Raw genomic sequence first — 21,095 nt, 5'->3', positions numbered from 1 at the left:
TGTGTGTGTGTGTGTGTGTGTGTGTGTGGCAAGAGGTAAGTTGGTCAGTTAAAGTAAGTTGTGTAGTTTTCTGTTAATTGTTCAGTAGTCGCTGAGTGAGTTGGCAGACGGGTGTCGTAGTGTCTTAATTAGGGTGTGTTTGCTAAGCCTTCTCCGGCCCCCAAAATGGCTGATGAAGCCATCAGTGCACAGGTGTCTAGAAGCTCGTTTGTAAGCAATAACATCCACCTGGTTCCCGTTTTCTGTGAATCCAGTGTTGAGAGCTTCTTCAGTGTGTTTGAAAGCATAGCAACTGCATTACAGTGGCCTGAAGACGTGTGGGGGTTGATGTTGCTGTGTAAATTCACAGGTAAGGCTCAGGAAGCTTGCTCTGGTCTGTCTAGGCTGGACAGCCTAGTTTATGAAAAGATCAAAAGTGCCGTCCTCCAAGCCTATGAACTTGTGCCTGAGGCCTATAGGCAGAACTTTTGAGGTTTGGAGTTGGCACAGGGTCAGTCCTACCTTGACTTTTCTCGGGAGAAGGCAAAGCTTTTTGGTAGGTGGTGCTCTGCAAGCCAGGTTAACAGTTTGGGGTCGTTACGTGAGCTCATGCTTGTGGAGGATTTTAAAAACTCTGTTCCTGAGTGTATTGCTCTTTATTTAAGTGAACAGAGGGTTTCCACTTTATAGCAGGCTGCCATACTGGCCGATGAGTTTACCCCAACTCATAAAACAAATGCTGTAGAATGTGACATCCCTTCTCACTACAATACATCTTGGAGAGCTAGGAGGGAGCCAGCTAATGAGGCTGAAAAAGTGGTGTTTCAAGTTCCAAAGCAAAACTGTTTCTTCTGCCACAAGCCTGGCCATGTGGTTGCTGGTTGTGTGAAACTTAAGCGGAAAGCGTATCGAAAGGGAAGAAGGCCTGATTTGAAAGCAGTCACTCATGGTTCTCAAACTAACAAGGTTGTCAGGCCCAGCAAAGGACCACACTTGGGGCATAGTTGTGTAAGGGGCTCCTGTGGTCAGTGTAAGAGGTCAATTAACCCTGAGCTGCCGCTGGTTGACCATTTCTCCGGTCCTCAAAATGATTTGCAGGGAGAAAGTTCATGTTTAAAACCACCACTCAGACCTGCACCCCTTGCTAACAATCATGTCTGTGTTTCAGTAAAGCCTGCTAGCTGCCTGCTGGGTTCTCTACATGTGATGGTTTGAAGCCCTGGCTATCACATGGGACACTGTTTTGAGGGTCTGGGGCCACTCTCTGGCAATGTTGTGAACCCACTGAGATGGGATTGGCAGCTGCCGCAGGAAATGCCTAACCGTTGCTATGGGGTTTGGTAGGTGGAAAGCCTGCAATTTGTTGATGCGACGGTTACGGACTTGATTAGTTGTTTTGGTTATCGTAATTTGACAAACCATGGGTTTGTATTTATGGGAGGGGGTGTTACGGCCCTAGCAGGGCCTCTCTCCTCCTGAAGGTGCCTGTGTGGGCGTGTCACACTACCTCTTCTGCCTGAGGTGCCACCTTTCCCTTTTACACAGCTGACTCACGTCAGTATTTAAGGAGATTTAAGCCCAGGGAAAGGTGAGCTCTGGGCCAGAGTGCCATTAGTGTGGTTACAGCTAGTGAGCTGTGTTTCTTGTGGTTTTCAGCTAGTGAGCTGCACTCTTTTTGACTTTCTTTGTGCTTTATTGATGAACATTTGAGTTTCGTTTGTTTTCTTAAATGGTGATAGCGGCTTGTCAGTCTCTTTTAGTTGAGCTATTTTAATAAAACTCTTTAATTTAACCCTTTTGCCTCCTTGACTCCTTTTTTTGACCCGGTCACTTTTGTTACTTCCCCCTCCCTGCCTAGACCCCTCAGGGGAACGTAACAGCTAACATGATACAGTGAATATCCTTAAAAAGCTTGTCTTTCTCTTCTTTCTGAAACCGTTAGAATTGTGTCTCCGGCACAAATGGTAACAGAGTTACGGTCATTTAAAAAGTCTGTAAAATGGTTAACCTCACCTCCGAATTCTGTGATCCCTCCTTCACTCTTGGTGACTGTTAAAAATAGACAAAAGAAAGCAACAGTCAGGATGACAACTTCATCAAGATGGAGTTAAATTAATTAAAAAGAATAAAAGCACACATGGATGCAAAGAATCACACTGGAAGCAAAAGAAGTAAACTCATTAAAAAGGCTCACTCGTTTACTTTCCTCCTTTGTGTCTACACAATTAATTATAACTTTCTTAAGATATCATTAGACTGGGAAAAGCAATAACCAGTGCTAACAATACTTGCTAATTGTGGCTGATCCTAAAAGGGCTGATTTATCTGGTTTCAGTAAGCAGAACTTCTAACCGCAACAGTGACTACACTGAAGGAGAGGGTGGGTTCAAATTTTAGTCAGGCAAGGTTTTGGGAATGAGTTGTAGGACTTTTAATCCCATCTCAGACATACTGAAAACAGCCTTTTCTGTTTTCTAGGTAAGCTGACAGAAACCCATCAACCTCCCTCCTATCACACAGAATTTTTAACTCCTTGCACTCAGTATCCTTCCTCAGTTTGACGCTTGTCGTCTTTCGTCTACTTCCATTAGGGGTTGCCACATCTGCCTCCATCTCACCCTATCCCTAGCATCTTCCTCCGTCACACCAAGCTTCTGCATGTCCTCTTTCACTACATCCTGTAATCTTATGTCGTCTTCCTCTTTTCGAAAACCAATGCAGTGTCCAGCATATCCACTATCCCTCCTCTGCACATATCAAACCATCTCAGCCTTGCCTCTCCAACTTCTCAACTTCTCATCTCAACCTGAGCCATCCCTCTGATGTACTAATTTCTAATTCTGCCCATCCCGGTTGCTCCCAGCTCTGCCCCCTGTCTTTTTGTCAGTGCTACTGCCTCCAAATCACATATCATAGCAGGTCTCACTACCAATCTTGTAAACCTTCCCTTTCACTCTTGCTGTCTGTCTGTCACAAATCACCCGTGACACTCGTCTCTTGTTGATCCCAGGTATTTTCTCTCTGTTCCTTGCAGCTTCACTGACTCCTTCTCATTCACACACTTATTCTGTCTCGCTTCTATTGACTCCTCAAGTCTGACACTGAAGAGTGGATTTGATTTTCCCCGTCACTCCTTATTAAACCTAGAAACTGCCGTTTTGCCTGAACCAGACAAACAAAAAACTTTCAGTCCACTCAGTGGAGCAGAGTGATTTAAAGTCTGGATTCGGGCAAGTTTGTCCACACTTTGCTATCTCGGTTTGTATTACAGCTACACCCAGCAATAAATTAATTTGTACCTGTGTTATCCACAGAAATCCTCTCAGCTTAATTTCCCAGAAAGATTACATCATCACTATAAACCTCATGAAATTAAACTGAAACATGACTGAGGTATAAACGAGTGGTAACATATTTCAGTTATATTCTTTAGTATTTGCAAAGCAGAGAAGCAGAATAAGTTAATTTAAAAACAAGTTTTTAAAAGTCAAACTGCATACCTGTGAATAATAAAGGGGAAAACCTCATATTTAACTCCAAAAAATATGTGGCGATAAACAAAAGCCTTGCAGACCAAATGAAGACAAACCGACTTCACTGGGAGGACATGATAAGGACTGGACTGATGCCAGAAATCACATTTGCTCTGTGTTCGGACTCACACAAAGCCACTCTGCACAGCACAAACAATCTTTAATTACATCGCTGTGGAGAGGAGTTTTTCAGGTTGGTATTAAAAATATGCAGAGTTTAAATAACTGACCGCCAATTCATGGAGTCTGGAGATATAACGAGCTTTAGAGCTTTAGAGCCAGTGAAAGTTCAGTTTGCCATCAAGCAGCCAATTACAAAGCAGCGAGAAAGGAGTAGACACTGTTTTATTCCCTTGATGGTTATTAGTGCACTTAATGATCGTTTTCACGGCTAATAAGTTACCTGCCTTGTTTTAATTAAATGTGATTTGGTCAGTAGAAATTACAAAAGAAAGTTACTTTAAAAAGACAGATTTAAAAATACAGATGGCTTCCAGGAACAGTAACTCTCACGCCTTTGATTTAAATAATGCTCTCCAAAAGCAAAGCGCTACTGATATTCTGAATCCAATTAAAATCTAACACTTCTGTGAGAGCTACAGTTGGTTTCCTCCCCTGTGAAATATATATCTTTTTTCCCTGTTTAAAGACAGACCTGCAATCCTGACTAATAGATTCTGATGAGAATGACTTGTGGGTCAAATTCTACAAACATATGATCTACAGCATGTCCAGATTTTAGCTCAGAAACAAAGCAGTAAAGTTTTCCTGCAGTCTGCTAATTACTGGTGTAAAGTTACAGAAAGCTAAAAACAAACCAAGCATTATCTCAAGGATAACAGCTTATTTATGTGCAGATTTGTTTTTCTATTCAAACGAGACCTGCTAATCGGTTTCATCACAGCTCTAAAGATAAACTTTATAATCCAGCTTTTTTTCCCCTCATCAGGCTTAACCCAGCTAACATGTGAGAGTCCTTCCTTGTTAGGGGAATGCCATCTGTATTAGGGTGGCAAGTGAACAACCCTGGGTGCAGGCAGCTCGAGAGGGTAGGAGAAGCGCACTTGTCGCCTGGGGGCACTAACAGGCTTCACCTGCTGCTCCTTGGCCATCAGACAGAACACACACACACACACACACACACACATATAGGTGAGACACATGGACAAACATGCTACTGCACAGAATGACAATTTAAACAGAGCACAGTGATCAAAGGACACAACACAACACGTGGACTACAGCTAAAGTGTTAATATGTGCATGTGAGGGGGAAAAAAAGGAGGAAGTTCCATTTACCCGTATGGCTGCAGCAGCTGCTTTGCCTTCTTCGCTCTCTTCATCGAGCTCGTCGTCGCTCCATTCCCATTCGCCGTCCTCTGTTTTATGCAGCCGACCGCTGGAGCCTGGCACTCGACGTACCTGATGCATTCACATGTAACACATCTGAGCTGATCTTCATAGCAGTAGAGAAGCGGGTTTAAAGCTTTGCTGCCTTACCCTTTTTGACCTCTCCGTTATTGTCGGCGCCCTCTGAAGCAACTTCTCGTGTAAATACTCGTGTGTCTGCCAGGAGAGAAAGAAACATACTCAAAAATCATCAACATTTGTATTTATTCAAACATGTTTGACGAGGACAAACGGAAGCTTATCATTGGTCGGTCTGACTTCTGGTCAAATTTAGGACTGAATTCAAAATCTTTCACACCCGTCTTAAAAACATGCAACACTTGGATCCAATGGCCCTGTATACTCTCACTGGTCAATTCATTAGGTACTCCAGAGGTATCACTAAGACAACTGTGCATTCAAAGCTGGGAAGTATCCACCAAATTCACCAAGAAGTTGACAAACCGATCCAAGAAATTTCAAAAACAGCCACTAAATATGCCACCATCTTTCTGACATGGTTACAGACTGCACATGAAAGGGCAGTTACTTTACTTTAAACATGACAGCTTGACCTAGATTTGAATCATATATGCACACTTTATTAAGTACACCTCTTAAACTGCTTCTTGTCTTATTGAATCTACGCTGCAAAGAACTGAGTAAGTTTTGGTGGCAAAAGGAGATTCAACCGCCTACTAGTGTGGTGTAACATGGCACACGAGTCCACTGAGGTCATCAAAATAAGGGCCTCTAATTTTACATTGATGAGTTCAAGACTTCTACTGGGCAACGTTTTGCTGCCAAGTCTCACTCTGAGAGTCAAGTCAGTCTTTTTAAATCTCATACGAAGCCTCAATCAATAAGATGCCTTACTGATTACTGAAGTTACAGCACGTTTGTTAAGTATCCTTGTTTGCAAGATAACAACAAATAACATTTAACAAGATGAACAGAAAAGAAATTCATAAATGGCTGTTTAAAAGTAGCTCCTGCATGCTCAACAGCACACCAGCTATAAAAGACTGACAAAGTCTGCCCTCTTCTGTCCACTCACAGTACTGTAGTAATTACAGCGAAGAGGGATCACAGCTAGAAAACCAACCAGGTTGTATTTGAGCTGTGTGACTTGCTGAGCCAGCATTCTGGTTGTTCCAGCTGCTTGGGTACTGAGCAGCCAGACACTGGCCTTAGACCGCTTATCCCTGCCTTTGTTAGAAACATAACAATAATAAGAGTAAGGCTGCAATGATCTCAGCTTGGGTCAGACACACTGACAAGTTGAAAAAGTACCCAAAGTGCACAAACTGTTATTGGTTTATTTTCATCTTGTGACTCATCAATTACACCCCCTGCTTCTATCAACTGAAAACTTTGCGAGCAACAAACAATCCATCCAGTCATGAAGAGCACAGTCTGAGCTGAGGCCATTCACACACAAACACTAGAGCGGACACAGACCTTTACTCATCAACCGCCTCGAGAGCTGCCTGAAGCAGAGATGCTGCTGACTCACTGTGCAAAAGATTCGGTCTAAGTTGTGGAGGCAGCTCAAACACCTACCTTTGCCTTCTGAAAGAATTTATGCTTCAACAACTCTGATGATGTTGGCCTGAAAAAGAACAGCGACACTGAATTAGTTCTGTTAACCTGACTGATTCGGCTTTGCGGCTGCCAATAATAAATTTGTAAATGTTGTACAACTAGGTTTTTTATCTAGTGAAACAATGTCGCTGGAACAACAAGTCTGCTCAGTATGACTCCAGTAACAGGTTGCTTTGTTTCACATGTAAATCCGCTCTACTCAGTGTAAACTGACAGACTGTAAATCAATTTTGTAATTACCGCAGATGAGCAAAAATTGCATTTGATTAAAAAAGAAATGTATACAAGTAAATTATAATAAAAGCACCTTTTCTCAGGGTCTTTCTGTAGACACAGTGAGATCATCTTCCTGAAGGATTTGCCGTATTTCTTCACCATCTCCTTATCTGTGATGCCGGTCTCCAGACTTGGAGGGTCATTCTGCAGTGTCAGCATTAAGACCTAAAAGACACGAGAAAGACTTTGACTCATGTCTATTCATCGTTACGGTAAAATAGTAATAATCTAGCTTGTTAGGCATATTAAACTGTACCTTCATCGGTGGGTATTTGTGATAAGGTGCAGCTCCTGAAGCGAGCTCAATGGCCGTGATCCCAAAACTCCAAATATCTGCTTTGAAATCATAACCCCTCACCTGTTCAAGAAAGACACAGTGATTTACAACTTTGTACCGCATCACCTCATTCAAGTCAAAAGATACATCAGACTCCTCACTAGCTCCAGCTAGTTCTGCACTGCAGTAGAGAAAAAAAAATGCAAGATAAGACTATTATTATTATTATTATTATTATTATTATTAAACAATCTGCTAGTTTAATTCCTCCTGCCTTACTGGTGATGGTGCAGCAGAATGGCAGATTTCTAAAACGGTCTAAAATTAGGTCAAAACAAAAATATCTGCTTTGCAATTGGCCGTTTGTGCCTCCAAGAAACTCGGCTACTTCCTTCCTAGACGAGGACTGACCTGCTCCATGACCTCTGGGGCCATCCAGCATGGCGTTCCCACGAAAGTCTTGCGCACTTTATTTCGAGTGATGTCACCTCCCGTGGCTAGAAAGGCACTGACGCCAAAGTCTGAATGAAAAGAAAGTGAGACAAACAGACAAATAGCCCAAAGCAGCGAGTCAATAATGTTATTGTCGAGAGAGCGTGTTTCCCTCCACAGACTGCAGCTCATGTGCATAAATACACCGAGAAACATTCAGATGTCGAACGGGGGAGCAATAAATGAGGCTGCGGCACATTAACTCCAATCACTAATGACAGCAGAGGAAAGGCGCTGTTGCCTTCTGGGTAAATACCTGCAATCTGCACTGAACCATCATCCCCGAGGAGAATGTTTCCAGCCTTAAGATCTCTGCGAAGACAAGACAAGAATTTGTATATGAAACGAACATTTCCCACACAGCCGTCACATCAAAACTGCAAAGACATTTAAAGTCTGAATAATTTGAGTATTGAGGAATTCTTTCAGTTCAAAAGCACTTACAATTTGTAGGCGGCATCATCAAGCAACTAGCTCTTATAATTTTAGCACCATTTCTTTTGTTGAGAGAGACTTCATTACAGACACAGTCTGAGGTTAATTTGTTCATCCCTGCTCAGCCTCCCCTGGTGGCGATAAGAGGATTCAGCAGGGACGGCTGCCTGTCTGCCACACTGAACGAATACTGCCACCTCACCAGCCAGACACAGAGTTGTCATAGCAACAGAGATAATGACGAAGGGTCAAGCGAAAGGCGAGGATATAAAATAAATAAATAAAAATAAATAAAGGATAGCAGCAGTGTCACTGAGGACCACAGCTAGTGCTCTGTGCTGTCCAGCCTCTCAGGAAATCAATGTACATTTTAACACTGTAACACTAAAAGCTCACAGAATGCCAAGTACAGATTACTACACCCGAAAGATTTGCTTTCCAGAAATCACCCCAAGACTGCACTTTAAATTGCATCGGCAAGCAGACAAACGATTCAAAGGAGACAGAATCGGAGTCACGGAGCAGTTTATGTTGCTACCAGATGGAGGCAGTGCAGTAAAAAGCCTGGAAATCGAATGCTGTAGGATCCAGCCTGCAAACTAAAATGCATCTGAATGAATGTAAAAATAGAATAGGCTTCAGAGCACAGTGTTTGAGATGAGAATGACACAGCTTCCAAGAAACAAAGGCTCTCTTCACCACTTAATTAGGAATATAATTCAATCCAGAAAGACTGTAAAAGAACAAGCCAAATACCAAATATGTGGAGGGGAAAACGCTGCAGAGAGAAATGTGGTGTTTGCACAGATTCTTGTGATTCTTGATGAAAGATAGTCAGACAAGACGAGTGCTGAAGCACGTTTACACCTTTAGATTTTCCGATTTGTCCAGAGGTTCCAGTTTATCAAAAACTACTCAAGGAACTAGAGAAGGCAGTTTGGCTTCAGGCCTTTTCTCCTGCAGCTACAAGCTCGGTGCACAGTTTTACCCAAGAAAGCGTGCATAAGGGAGCCAAGAGTTTGTAGGCCACGCTTTAGATTTTTGGTTCAAATGCTGATGAATACTTGAGTGTAGAGGCCACTTTCAGTAAGAGTGCTTCACTGAAAACACCACACAGCCAAAAGATGTTGTAGTGACAGGGAGTGGGTAAATGCTGAGTACCAGAGGGAAGGAAGGCAGCGAACGTGACAATATTAGGACATTAGGAATGTTAACGATGGGGATCCCTACTTCAGGGCTAAATGACTTTTTGGATTAAACAGCTCTCGAGAAGCAGGCTGGGATACTAAGCATGCTGGTTGCACCAATGTCTTCTCTAAGCTACAGCTGAGGCAGAAAGAGCTGATTGTGCTCAATACTTTAATGTGAATTTATATCTAGGGGAGCCCAATTATGTAACAGTCACTGTAGGGACGCAGATGCAGAGGAACAGAAAGGGTGGATGAGAAGTGAACATGACAGCGTTTGCTACTGGCTTTGAGACAGACTGTTAGAAATGTCTTCTGTCATACAAGTGTCTGAGCTCGTGGTTCTCCAGCTTGTCCCGCTGTCACTTCGCCGCCCTGACATAACAGCTCGGTGACATCAGGTCACAGTATCTCATAGTTCCCCGCACTTGTTACTTTTTCTTAGACGACCATTTTTACTTCAGAAATTAGGATAGGAATATTTTACGTCTGATAGTTAGATGTTCCTATTTAAAACAGGACTGGAAAGGTGGTGCTGAGTGGACCAACTAAGCTAAAAGGAAGGTTTGGAGGTATCCTCAGATTACCTCTCCTCATTTGCACAGTCACCGTCTTTCTCTGAAGGTCCAGTTGTGTCTTTTCATGCTTGTGATTCAGCATTTATTCTAGCCAGCTTAGTAGGTTCTTTTTAGTATTAAAGTCTAAGCCTAAGAGTGTACAGCCAGCAGTTTGGGCACAATAGTCTTCTGAGCAAAATACAAACACTGGTAAGCTAACATGTTCACAGCTACAAGTCAAATATGTTGGTGCTAGCAATGCTGACTGTTGCATTGGCATGCTACATTTGCTAATCTGAGTTAAAAAACAGACTACAGCTAAAGCAGACAGGACTGACCTAAGAAGCAAAACAGAGGTGTTTAGTTCAAAAATTATATTTGAATTAGATTACATTTTTACTTGTACTTCCTTATATTAAAATAAGGTGGGTTTTTAAGCAGTTTTTTTTTTTTTTTAATGGTTCTTTCCACATGACATTAAATTATATGTAGCCATTAACGTCGCCTAACTGTTTTGATATTTCACTGGACATTAAAATTTCAACCTGCTGGAGGCAACAAGGGAAAAAAGTTATCAGGATTCAAAATTGGAGGATTGGAAAATTTTAAAGAAGTACTTGAGGGCCGCAAGAAGTTGCAATCTGAGTCATTATGTCCCAGTGAATCAGACTCGTCTGCATTGTGTCTCTTTACAACAGGGGACTCGACTCAATAAAACCAGGTGGCAACCAGTTATTACATAAAAACAAGGGCAACCATGCCTTGCCATGCAATGTCATTTTGCAGTATTTTTGAATTTGTCTTAAATCTGTGAGGTTCTGGTTGAATCTAAGGAGTTAATGTGGATTTCTCTGCATGCAGACAACAACAAATTTGCAATTTATCATAGTTAATCACAAACAGATTGCATGTAATTTCCCAATTTCAACACATTCAACTGCAAATTAAGAGCAGATTGAGTCAGTGTTAGTGCCAGTTTATCGCAGTATTGATGCACCAAAGTCACTTTGAAGACAACAACTGACCGTTACTGATCGTAGACCTGGTCCCTGTCTTCAAAGCAACTATTTCAAAAGGCAAGGAGACTGCACGTTTATTACACATGATTGCAATAATTTAGCTCTCCAACCACTAACCACCGTTTTTCCTTGTGTGACTGTAATATTATACAGCTGCTTAGGTATTTCAAACAGGGGAAAAAAATGAAACAAAAAAAACCACTGTTGATGTATTGATACCAATGGACAAATACTCTTTGTTTCTCAAAACAGCTTCTTTTCAAGGTACATCAGTCCTAACTTTAATGCTTCTTTTATAAAGAAACCGTAATGTTAGCAATGATTCTCTCATGTCCTCAGAGTGACTTCAGCATCTACATTTCCATATATGACATCATCATCACCACTGCAGTCGTGACATGCTCCTGTTCAGCGTGTTGAAATTGACCGAAAACAAATAATCCCTCGAAAATAATTTTGTATGAGGATTTTCACTTATAACACGCTCTGCTGTGAAAGAAAAACACGTGAAGCTCTCCATCATTCACAAAGCGTGATGAAGACGATCTAATTGAACCTCCTGCATTCATTCAGGAACTGTGTAGGCTGTGGTTCACTGCAGTAGATTGTGATGCTCTGAGAAAAAGGGCTGCAGAGTGTGGCCAGTCATTAAGATTCACAGGAAAGGAAAAGGAGGAGGAGGAGGAGAGAGGAGCTGGTGACACAATGCACCATGCAAGTTCAAAGAAATACTGGAGCAGATATGGGGTGGGGGGAGTACATTTAAAGAGAAAAAAAAAAGAACTCTTAGAGTTATCGAGACATATGTTCAGTAGAGTGTTTCGCCCCCTTATATCCAGTGTAACCAAATTCTAAAATGTTTCCAGAATTTAAAAGGTGTTATCTGAGCAAAAGATACTAAATGGTGAACAAGATACATGTGGTGTTTTCACATTTATGACCTGCTGAAATTATAGCCGGGCAATAGTCAGGTGGGAACAGCCATGGTATGAAACTGTCAAGAAGATTTATCATTCTCATCTGGCAGACTGTGCACCTTGCATCTCCACCAGGTCACCTCCTATGACATTACATCCCGGTGCCAGGCACACAGTGGCCCTAACAGGGCAGTAAAAAGAAGGTTTATTAGGTGCCTTGTGGGTCTTCTGCAGATTTTTCCATCCTCCCCTCTTTCCAGAATACCATCATCCCAACAAAATGATTTTTCTTCTGCATCCACTTTAATTGCCGTTTCCATATCCCTGAATTTCACATTGTATTTGAAATCAAACCAGAGACCACCATGACTTGATCATACCCAAACCACGCAGTGAGTCATTTGCTCGGCAAAGCCCTCTCATGTACCTCATTAGTGAAGTTTAAGAGATGCGTAACACCAAGAGCTCACCACGACAGTAAGATCGCTGCTGCCCAGGAGGCTTTAGCTACTGAACTCCAACAAATCAACTTGGGAAAAAGTCAAGCACAAGTTTTATTCTTCTCTTATGTGTTTGGTGACTGAATGCTGTTAAAATTAGAGGACAAGTGTCACCTTTGAATCAGGGACTTTTCAGACTGCTGTGAATGAGAAGGTGAAGCAATTCACCGTCTTGTGATAAATGTCTCCGCTTCAGCCCACAGCTCAGGTCGTAAGACTCTAATTGCTTTCCTGCAGTCCTGGCCTGCATGGAACGTATCATGTGACACTTTCTGTTTTCCCCTCCTGTCTCATAAAGCCTCAGCCCCTTGACTCTTTCCTCACCCCTGCCCCGAGGCTCCGACTCATATGATCCAGCTTACACGGGGTGAAAACAGGGCCGTATGTGGATATTTACATCAGCAAGCGCTCGTCAACTCGTCAGCGGACCCTTTACTCTCTTCACGTCAAGAACTTTCAACGCTGGAGTTACGTTACATTTTCATTCTCACAAATCACACCTTGCAGTCCAGGGCTGGAGTGACGTGGAGGATTAACGATCTAGTCGCAATTCTATATTGTCTCCTTCCAACAGACAGCAGTAAAAAAGGCAAAAACATTTTCCCCTCTCTGGCACTGACTGATATCCCTGTCAGATTATGCTGAAAGTTGACACTTGCATCCTGCAGCAGAGGCACCGCTGCGGTGGAGTTTTCTTTTAATTAACACAGTAATTTAAACAGTGTTTATTGTAAGTCCTTTTACCTCCATCTGTAGTTTCTATATGACAGAGTATTTTTCTAATTAGCAGCTTAATGAGCTGATGATATCATTGTCTATTAGTTCAGCTACACAGCTGTTGACAATACATTCCTCATCCGAGCTCATGGTCGAACAAGCCTCTCTCCGTTTCTCATTGGCATTCTACTCTGATTACTGCTGAGCACTTATCCATGGCAAAAAGCTATGCATTATTTACGCACGTAGCCTGACCAAGGCTAAGCGAATGCCGGTGGGAGAACAGAGGAGTGTGAATAAGTGAGCAATGAATATTACATACGTAGGAAATATTATGGTGGCTTAGAGTTCATTATAACAGCCTGAGTGCAGGGACTTAGCTAGGTCTTGAACTGGCTTAAAGGGGAGCTTTTGGTATTTCCTGTGGCATGCAAATCTGTCATTGACACATTTAACTTGCATATTCATAGAGAAACTCTTTATCATCATTAGCCTGTGAAAGCTGTGAGTCTGCTTTCAGATGCTTTTCAGCACCTATTAAAAACACAGTGATTACGCCTTCACAGTTTTTAAACTAAGATGATACATCTAAATTGAACAGACTGATTTTCATTCACAATCATTCTTAAGTTAAGCCACAAAGCAATCATTGCTGCTTTTTCCCCCATTTGTTGCATCCCACTGGTGAAGTATTGCCACGTCACAATATACATAACAATGACCCTGACCTTCAGAAGTGAATGTGTCCATTACTAGTGCGCAGTCAAATGCCTCATCTGATGACTAATCTGATACAAACCACTAACATATCATTTTCTTAAAACAAAATCAAGCAAGTTCAAAATGATTCTTTATCTTAAAGCACTGGACCTTATTGTAGCATATTTGTTTATCCTGTGGGAAAGAAACCATTTCAACTCATATGCCATACTTAGAAAACTTTCTCCTGATTGGCTGCCCCTCAAAACAGAAGGTTCAACCAGCAGGTGACTGCAACCTTTAACAAACTATTTAATCAATGTAGATATAAATATATTTTTTATATTTATATCTGTATTTATATCAGTTGGTGGCTATTAATTTAACTATTTGAGTATGAGCCACTGGAATCTGTAGCATGTGTCATTTTCATGGCAGTGTCCGATTTACAAAGGCTGGAGCTGGGCAAGCTGTGATGTCACCAGCTTTTTCTGGTTCTTTATTCATGCCCCTTGTGGATAAACCTCTGGTCTTTGATGGAAGATCGATGGGAAGACTAGCATGCTCTGAGATCAGTTACCATCTGTGTGTTTATGGAAACAGAACTAGCATTTGCAAGTTTAAGTTTTCTCTTCCTAGCTACCTCGGACAGTGCAGTGTACAAAGACTCTGAACAGCCCATTAGCTTGGAAATCCATGATGATGGAGAAGGGGCATAAACTTGTGCCACTTGTGGTTTAAAAAACAAAAACAAAGCACGAGGATAGCAGGCTCTAGCAATATTGTTATATTATGAGAAATGGCTTCATTGAGTTCAATTACCAGATTTGCACAACCTTAATTTTTTTTAATTAATATTTTTAACCCCCTTAATCATCTCACACACCAATTCAGCTATGGCTGTTTAAAATTTTATTAATATACTTTAAGTCAAAGTTTAGGCCTGTTTTTTTATTATGTTTGTTTTTCTGTTTCTTTAAGAAACTTAAACCAGAACAGCTCTACTACACATGTGTGATTGATATAGTCCATTATAAAAACCTTTAATGAGCCCAGTAAGAGCAGCCATTACCATGGCTTTTAAGGAAAGATGTCTGAGCTTGATTTATGTATTCATTAATATTAAGGACTAATAATTAAATCTGCATGTCAAAAACATCAAGTTTTGGTGGCCTACCATAAATTTATACAGGAATCTCTTCTATGCAGACAGCATGATGTGATTTAATGTTGCAGTTACACACATATTCACACATATGCTTCAATACAAATACAAACTGCCCAGCATAAAAACATAATGTCCTAGGGTAGCATATTATTAGCATGACACTTATTAGAGCGACAGAGGAGAGAATATCAGGGGCTGCGTTTCTGCTCAATAAACCCTCAAGCACAACAGGCCTGGTTACCTGTGGATCTGTCCGTTCTTGTGTAGGTACTCCAGGCCCTCAAGAACATCTCTCAACACTGTGGCTATGCTGGCCTCATCCAGGACGCCGGTCTTGTGCTCCCCTCGTGAGATGATATGCTTGATCACATCCAGCACTGAGCCTGGAAAGCAAAAACATTGCAACTCTTCATTTTACTTTACTGCTAACAATCAGTTTTCAACAATGTTCAGACTGGTCAGAAAAATCGTTTCTCGTTGTAAATGATGATCCAGAGTCACCGCAGGCCAGCGTGTACCATTTGTTAAGTCTACTCCAAACCAAATCCTTTTTATGAAAACACATACTTCCTCATGGATTGGCAGACATTCAGTCAAGATAACTCAAAGTATAATCTTACATTGTTTGGACAAATTAGATTTTGGGGTACACAAGGATCTTTCTCCCGGCTCCAGTAAAACTGATTTAATTAAAGGAAAAAACAAATCATTCAGCTTTGTTAAGATAGAGCACTTTAACCATAAACAGCTCCATGACCTTTTAATTTGGCAATGGCAAAACAAACAATAGATGGGGAAATGGAGGGAGACTGGAACAAGCCAGAACATTAATAACAAAAGGGTAAGCCCAACCTTTAGAAGAATCCCTACTGTGCTAGGATTTTTAAGATCAAATAAGAAAACAGCAGCTACGCTTGAATTTCTGATGAAAGTGTAAAGTATCACATTATAACTTTAACTATTTATTGCCATAGCACAGTCATACTTTGTACAACAGTACAACTAAATACGGCCCCACATTGGTGCTGGAAAAAAGGCCAGCAAATCACAATAAGTAAACACCATATGTACAGCATGTGCAGAAAATATGCAGAGAATATTAAGTAATTACGGAACATTTCAAGATCAATTTCAGCACAGCTCAGTGATTTGAGTCTTGATTATTGATCTTATATGAAAGGGGACAAAACTAAGCACAACCTGACGTGAATGCGTTGGAAATGGATCAAAATCCACACGGGGGGGGGGGGGGGGGGGAATATGTCATCATTTGAGGGTACGAGTCAAACAGTTGTTTTTGTCTTCAGTGAATGGAGAACCAGAGTAGCTGTGTTAACTGACCTGCCCTGATTAGAGCAAAAAAGACAGGTCACTGTGTCTCCAACTGCTTTGCTCCTGTTACATGAAAGAGTGCTATAACTGACTGCTGTCAGTATACAAGCTCCTTTGTGCAGCTTTCCACAAAATAAAAAAAGAAAAAACACACAAAAAAAGCAAATACCTCTCTGAAAAGAGGTCGAGTTATTTGCATTCTGTGTGACAGAAAATTGGGCGACACTGGTGAGTGGTAACAAAGCAGAGAAGCGAAAAGAAAGCCACTTGCCTGACAACCTTTATTGTGCTGCAGCGAGACACAAACGTCACACAGCCACACTGTGCATCTGTCCCTGCAACTCTAAAACAGAAGCTGGAAAAAGGTCCCTTTAAGGTCTGGCGGCGGCTCATGACAATTCCAGGTTAAATTAATTGTGTTTTAACAAACAATGCCAGACTAGAGGTGCAAAGATATTTATTTGCTCAATCATTTCAGGATGTCTTCGCCTGCGGCACTTAGTCGAGCACTCGCTGCATTACCCCAGAGGAGCCGAGGATGATGGGCCACCTGAGACTAGACAGTGTTATTACAGAGTCGTACACACAGCGAGACAGAAAGGCAGAGGAAGAGGGGAGCGAGGGAGAGGCGATGAGTTCAACGGGTTTATCGCGCAGTGACGGTGCAAAGCAGAAAATGTGATTCAGCGCTGAGGGAATGAAACAACGAAAATTCAAGGAAAAAAAACACATGAGGATCGGCAGGAAATGCATCCTAGATGTGTGTTTGAGTGTGAAATAATAGGTGTGTACGTGAGCATGTGAAGGAGTGAACTGGGAGCGTAAAAGAAGAGTGCAGCTTCTCTGATGTGACGGCTCTTTGAAGCTCATTGAGAAAAGGCAGCCGGTTTGATTTTTTCTCCCCTCCTTCGTAGATAGTTTCCTTCCTCTCGCAGAGCTTCTGCTCAGTCTGTTTTCCATCTCCATATGTGAAATGGCTCGATGGAGGAGAGAAGGAAAGAGGTGACAGCTGACAATGAGGGAAGCTTTGCGGAAAAGGAGGCTAGGTGAACAGAGCCAAATCCAAATCAGGGGTTATGTAGTCCAAATGAGCTAGCAGATGAATAATAGGATGATTATGAAGCTAATGTGGCAGACCTTACAGGCTTTTTACGCAAGAGAATTTGAAAAGTCATGACTCCACTTGATCTTTATACTATTAAATAAAAGCATCACTTTATTATAAGGCAATGTAGTATTTCACTTTCTTGCCAAGAGGTAGATTAAAAGATCATTACTAAAAGTCTTTATTTCAGAACACACACCGACCAGAACCTCTAAAGTCCACTAACAGGGCTGTTGAGGCTCAGTAGGTAGAGTGGGAGGGTCTACCAATCCAAAGGATCAATTCCCCAGTCTGCTTGTTGAAGTATTCCTGGGCAAGCTGGTTACCCCCTGTGCGAATGTGTGTGCAAATGTTAGACAAAGCACTTAAGTATTTAAAACAGCACTTGTATGAGGATGAGTGTATTTGATTGGGCTGTAGTAAAAAAGCACTTTGAGTGCAGTTACAGTAGAAAAGCAATTTATAAGTAGCGGTCCATTTACTTCAGCTGATCTAATTTATTTGTTAAAGATGTCAAATATCAATAATCTCCTATGGTACCTGATGGTTTTTTACAGAGGAAAGAAAAACCACCACATACATTCAAAACAATACTTGACAGGTGGTTGGATGATTGTACGAGTTCTCTATCACTCCATACAGTGGGCTAACTTTAAACTGATCGGTCGCAAGGGCCTCGAGCACCGTCTGTGCGACTGTCCGCGCTGATCGCATCTCTTTAGGCAACTGTTGCTGTTTTTGTAAAGAAAACTTGCACCTAAAAAAAGATTCTTGCAGGAAAGCACGTTCACAGAACTGCTTGCCAAGCGACTGGACAAACCAGCTATTATATCTCACTTATAACATGCTCAGAGCTGCATGTTTCAGGTGTTGGCCAGTAGTTTCTCATGGAACACTGCTTGGTGAGTAACTGACTGCTTGGCTACAAGTGAATAGCTTGAAATCTGGAGAGATTGATTCTCTTGTGATTGTGATCTCATGAATTGTGCAAGAATCCCACTGCCTGGCAAGGCTGCTGACAAGTCTCTTTTAAACTAAAGTGGCCCGAGGAAAAGGTCCCGCAAGTGCAAACACACACAGCATGATGCAGGCTTTGGAGGATTACTAAATGCCAGCCTTGTCAGCCTCTTTCAGATTCATCTGATTGAACTCTTCATGCCTCATTAGGTTGTTTTAGCAAACTGACAATGACTGACAGGTTAACAGTCCAAAGGTTTATTCTGCATGGGAAAGACACCTGATGGGTTAGAAATCCAGAGGACGAGTTCTTACAAATCACATGGAATAAATTAAGCCTTCACAGTGGAGTGCACTGTGGAGAATATAAACACTGTAAAAATAATTATTTCAATTACATTCATGCACATTTTTAGTGACTAAGCGGCAGCACTTTTCCATTTCTCTGCTTTATCTATGAACGTCACCTTTGCAGACTATTCTTATGATCAGAGCAGGAACTTTGAGATCTAGAGAGGATGAGAGAGTAAAAAAAGGGGGAGGAGGGGTATGGGGAAGTGAGAGCTGTTGCCAACTGTGCTAAAGGCCAATGAGGAATGCCAAGTAAAGTTGGAGGAAGAAAGTGACGACAGCATATGGGAGGGGTTGCAGCAAGGCAAGGGTGGTGTAAAAATATGGTTACTGGTTCAGACTGAAAGAAGCCTGTCAGAAACTTTTAATAAGATGCAAAATTTTAGGAGGGTTGGATTTCATAGTCTTCTCTACGTGAACCTGGAGACGCCTCGAAAAGCTCCCCATCAGCTTTTAGCAGTAGCTGAGGACCACACTACGATCTGAGAAATCCACCGGCTCCGAACTCGGCAGAGCTTTTTCATGTGCTAAATTCAATCATATCTGCTGTCAGCCGGGCTCTACTTTGGGTGGCAGTGCATTGAGCTCAGCAGCAGCGCAGGTACAGTTGGCCGGGAAAAGTTGCCGATTGATCTGGAAACGCATTCCTTTTCTTGCTTTGGCACGACTCACTCAATCCCTGTGGGTTTCCGAAGATGTATCTTCGTTGGGAGTTGAGTCAGTGACAGCTTAAGCGACGCTGTAATGAAACAGTCCTTCACATGTCACATTCAGAACAGGAATTTCCTGAAAAACTATGCCTGCAGCGCACCTACTTTGAAACTCAACTCTGCAAGTTAAGCCTTGAATGGGAGAGTCAGATAAGAGATCCGTCCCGTGTTAGGGTTAGACCTCAAATACATTAAAGGGAACATTAAATCTACAACACTGTGGCACATATACTAAAGAAGCATCATCACCAACTTACTACTTATCAAAAGGTGGCTAACAGCGTGCCACTCTTATCCCAGTAGCACATGCTAGTCCTCAGGCGTTTTGCCAGTTAGGAGTAGAAAACCCCTAAATGGCACTTGAACATGCCAAGTCAGACACTTGGCATTCAAAAGGTTCTAAAGGTTTCTAAGAACTGACTTCAATTTACAAACTACTTTTAGTGATCTAATTTTTTCTGCTTCTGTGCTCGTTGGCTTTTACATTCTCCAAATCACCGTCTATGATCTCGACGACTTACTGAGATTAGTGTCCACTTCAACAGGTCTCTTATAGTTTGCAGTACCCTTTTCCCATACACAGATTTTCCAAAGGCAGTCAGTCCCAGATGTTCTGCATTTTCATTTTCACCTACCTAAGAGACACACATGAATAAAGTTAAGCTAACCAGCTAGGCCCAGCTCTTTCTGGTTTAAGTTATTGCCTTATTGGCCAAGCTCCTATCAAAGAGGTCCTCAATATTATTCAGCTGCTTGTTCAGACAGCATCCTCTCCTGTAGTCAGACAAACTTTAGTGTCTGTTAATGTGGTCGGGCACTAGTACGGACAGCCAGGCAACACTAATCAGAAACTGCACAGGTGGAGAACTGGTTCATGGGCTCTGCTGCCTGACGCTGCAGAGAACAAAAACTATAATCACCACCTGCAGTCCAAGAAGGGGACCGTGGAGTTTGTCAGCAGGATAAGAGACTCACTTGAGAGGCTGATTACATTTGTCTGTATTATCAGTCTCACACCATTATAATTCTAACTGTAAGATAGTTAAAGTAACCAAGTTATTCCATAGCTAAAAGTACCCTCAGTTTAGAGTTCCTTTTGTGTTAGTCAACATAAGCAATAGTCAGAAATCATCTTATTCTTAATGTTATAGTTTCAGAAAACATAAATTATGTCTGAATGTGTGAATAGGTGCTGCAGTATGTAGTACAACATTTTTCTCTACTAGCAATGACACCTGACGAACTTGACTTTTTAGCCAAAAACTGTTTAAAATGTCTTTAAAAAAATATCCAAAACATGTCCAGTGTTTATCTGACCGATTGTTGAGCTGTCATCAGTCTTCCAGACGCATAAGAAAGAAATCAGGGTGGAGCTGTAGGGTGGAGGGTTTCTTACGCTCCATCAAGCCACAGCAGCTGCAGACAGAAGCTTGCCTTCCTCTGGGCTGGTATGCTCTGCCTGTGGAGTGATGGTCTATAAACTCGACCTCATTTCAGGTCCGTCTCCATGGCAGACGTCGCCATGGCCATCATTTAATTACTCTGCACAATAAAACCCAACATCAAGGCCTTCTGTTAAACTGGGATAAGGGGAACGAGAGAGCCCATCTTGAGTGGTGTCTGCTCCTGCTGTGAAGCTGGCCGTTTGCTTAAGCGTCGCTTGGCGGGCACAGTGCTCTGGGCACAGCTGCAAGACGGCTGCCAAGGGACTCCTGACTCGAGTATCTGAGTGCGCCAAGCACGCCACCTGGGCACTATCCGTTACAGTGGGACGCTGTTTACACAGGGGGACTGGAGTACCAAGGGAGTGTAAATGTTTAGTATGTTAGTGTGTTTGTGTACATTTGTGCTTGAACAGCTAAGTGTTTGAGATGGAAAGCAGGTTGAAGA

The 21,095-nt window shown here is 42.0% G+C and overlaps 1 protein-coding gene across 1 annotated transcript in view; it reads right to left on the bottom strand.

The window, feature by feature from the left end:
• oxsr1b (oxidative stress responsive kinase 1b) overlaps nucleotides 1-21,095 on the bottom strand; it is a 43,411-nt gene that overhangs the window by 6,315 nt on the left and 16,001 nt on the right. Inside the window, exons 4-12 of the mRNA XM_005722704.1 lie at nucleotides 14,992-15,133; nucleotides 7,808-7,863; nucleotides 7,471-7,580; nucleotides 7,039-7,140; nucleotides 6,814-6,947; nucleotides 6,465-6,513; nucleotides 5,013-5,078; nucleotides 4,812-4,934; nucleotides 1,993-2,028 (exon numbers count right to left, since the gene is read on the bottom strand). Of these exons, the coding sequence (XP_005722761.1) occupies nucleotides 1,993-2,028; nucleotides 4,812-4,934; nucleotides 5,013-5,078; nucleotides 6,465-6,513; nucleotides 6,814-6,947; nucleotides 7,039-7,140; nucleotides 7,471-7,580; nucleotides 7,808-7,863; nucleotides 14,992-15,133 (818 nt within the window). The remainder of the gene's footprint in view (nucleotides 1-1,992; nucleotides 2,029-4,811; nucleotides 4,935-5,012; nucleotides 5,079-6,464; nucleotides 6,514-6,813; nucleotides 6,948-7,038; nucleotides 7,141-7,470; nucleotides 7,581-7,807; nucleotides 7,864-14,991; nucleotides 15,134-21,095) is intronic.

The sequence above is a fragment of the Pundamilia nyererei genome, unplaced genomic scaffold, assembly GCF_000239375.1.
Source record: "Pundamilia nyererei isolate P.nyererei 1_Seehausen unplaced genomic scaffold, PunNye1.0 scaffold00007, whole genome shotgun sequence".
Lineage (NCBI taxonomy): Eukaryota > Metazoa > Chordata > Actinopteri > Cichliformes > Cichlidae > Pundamilia > Pundamilia nyererei.
Note: the sequence above shows the minus strand (reverse complement) of the source record. Positions and strands in the feature narration are given on the sequence as shown.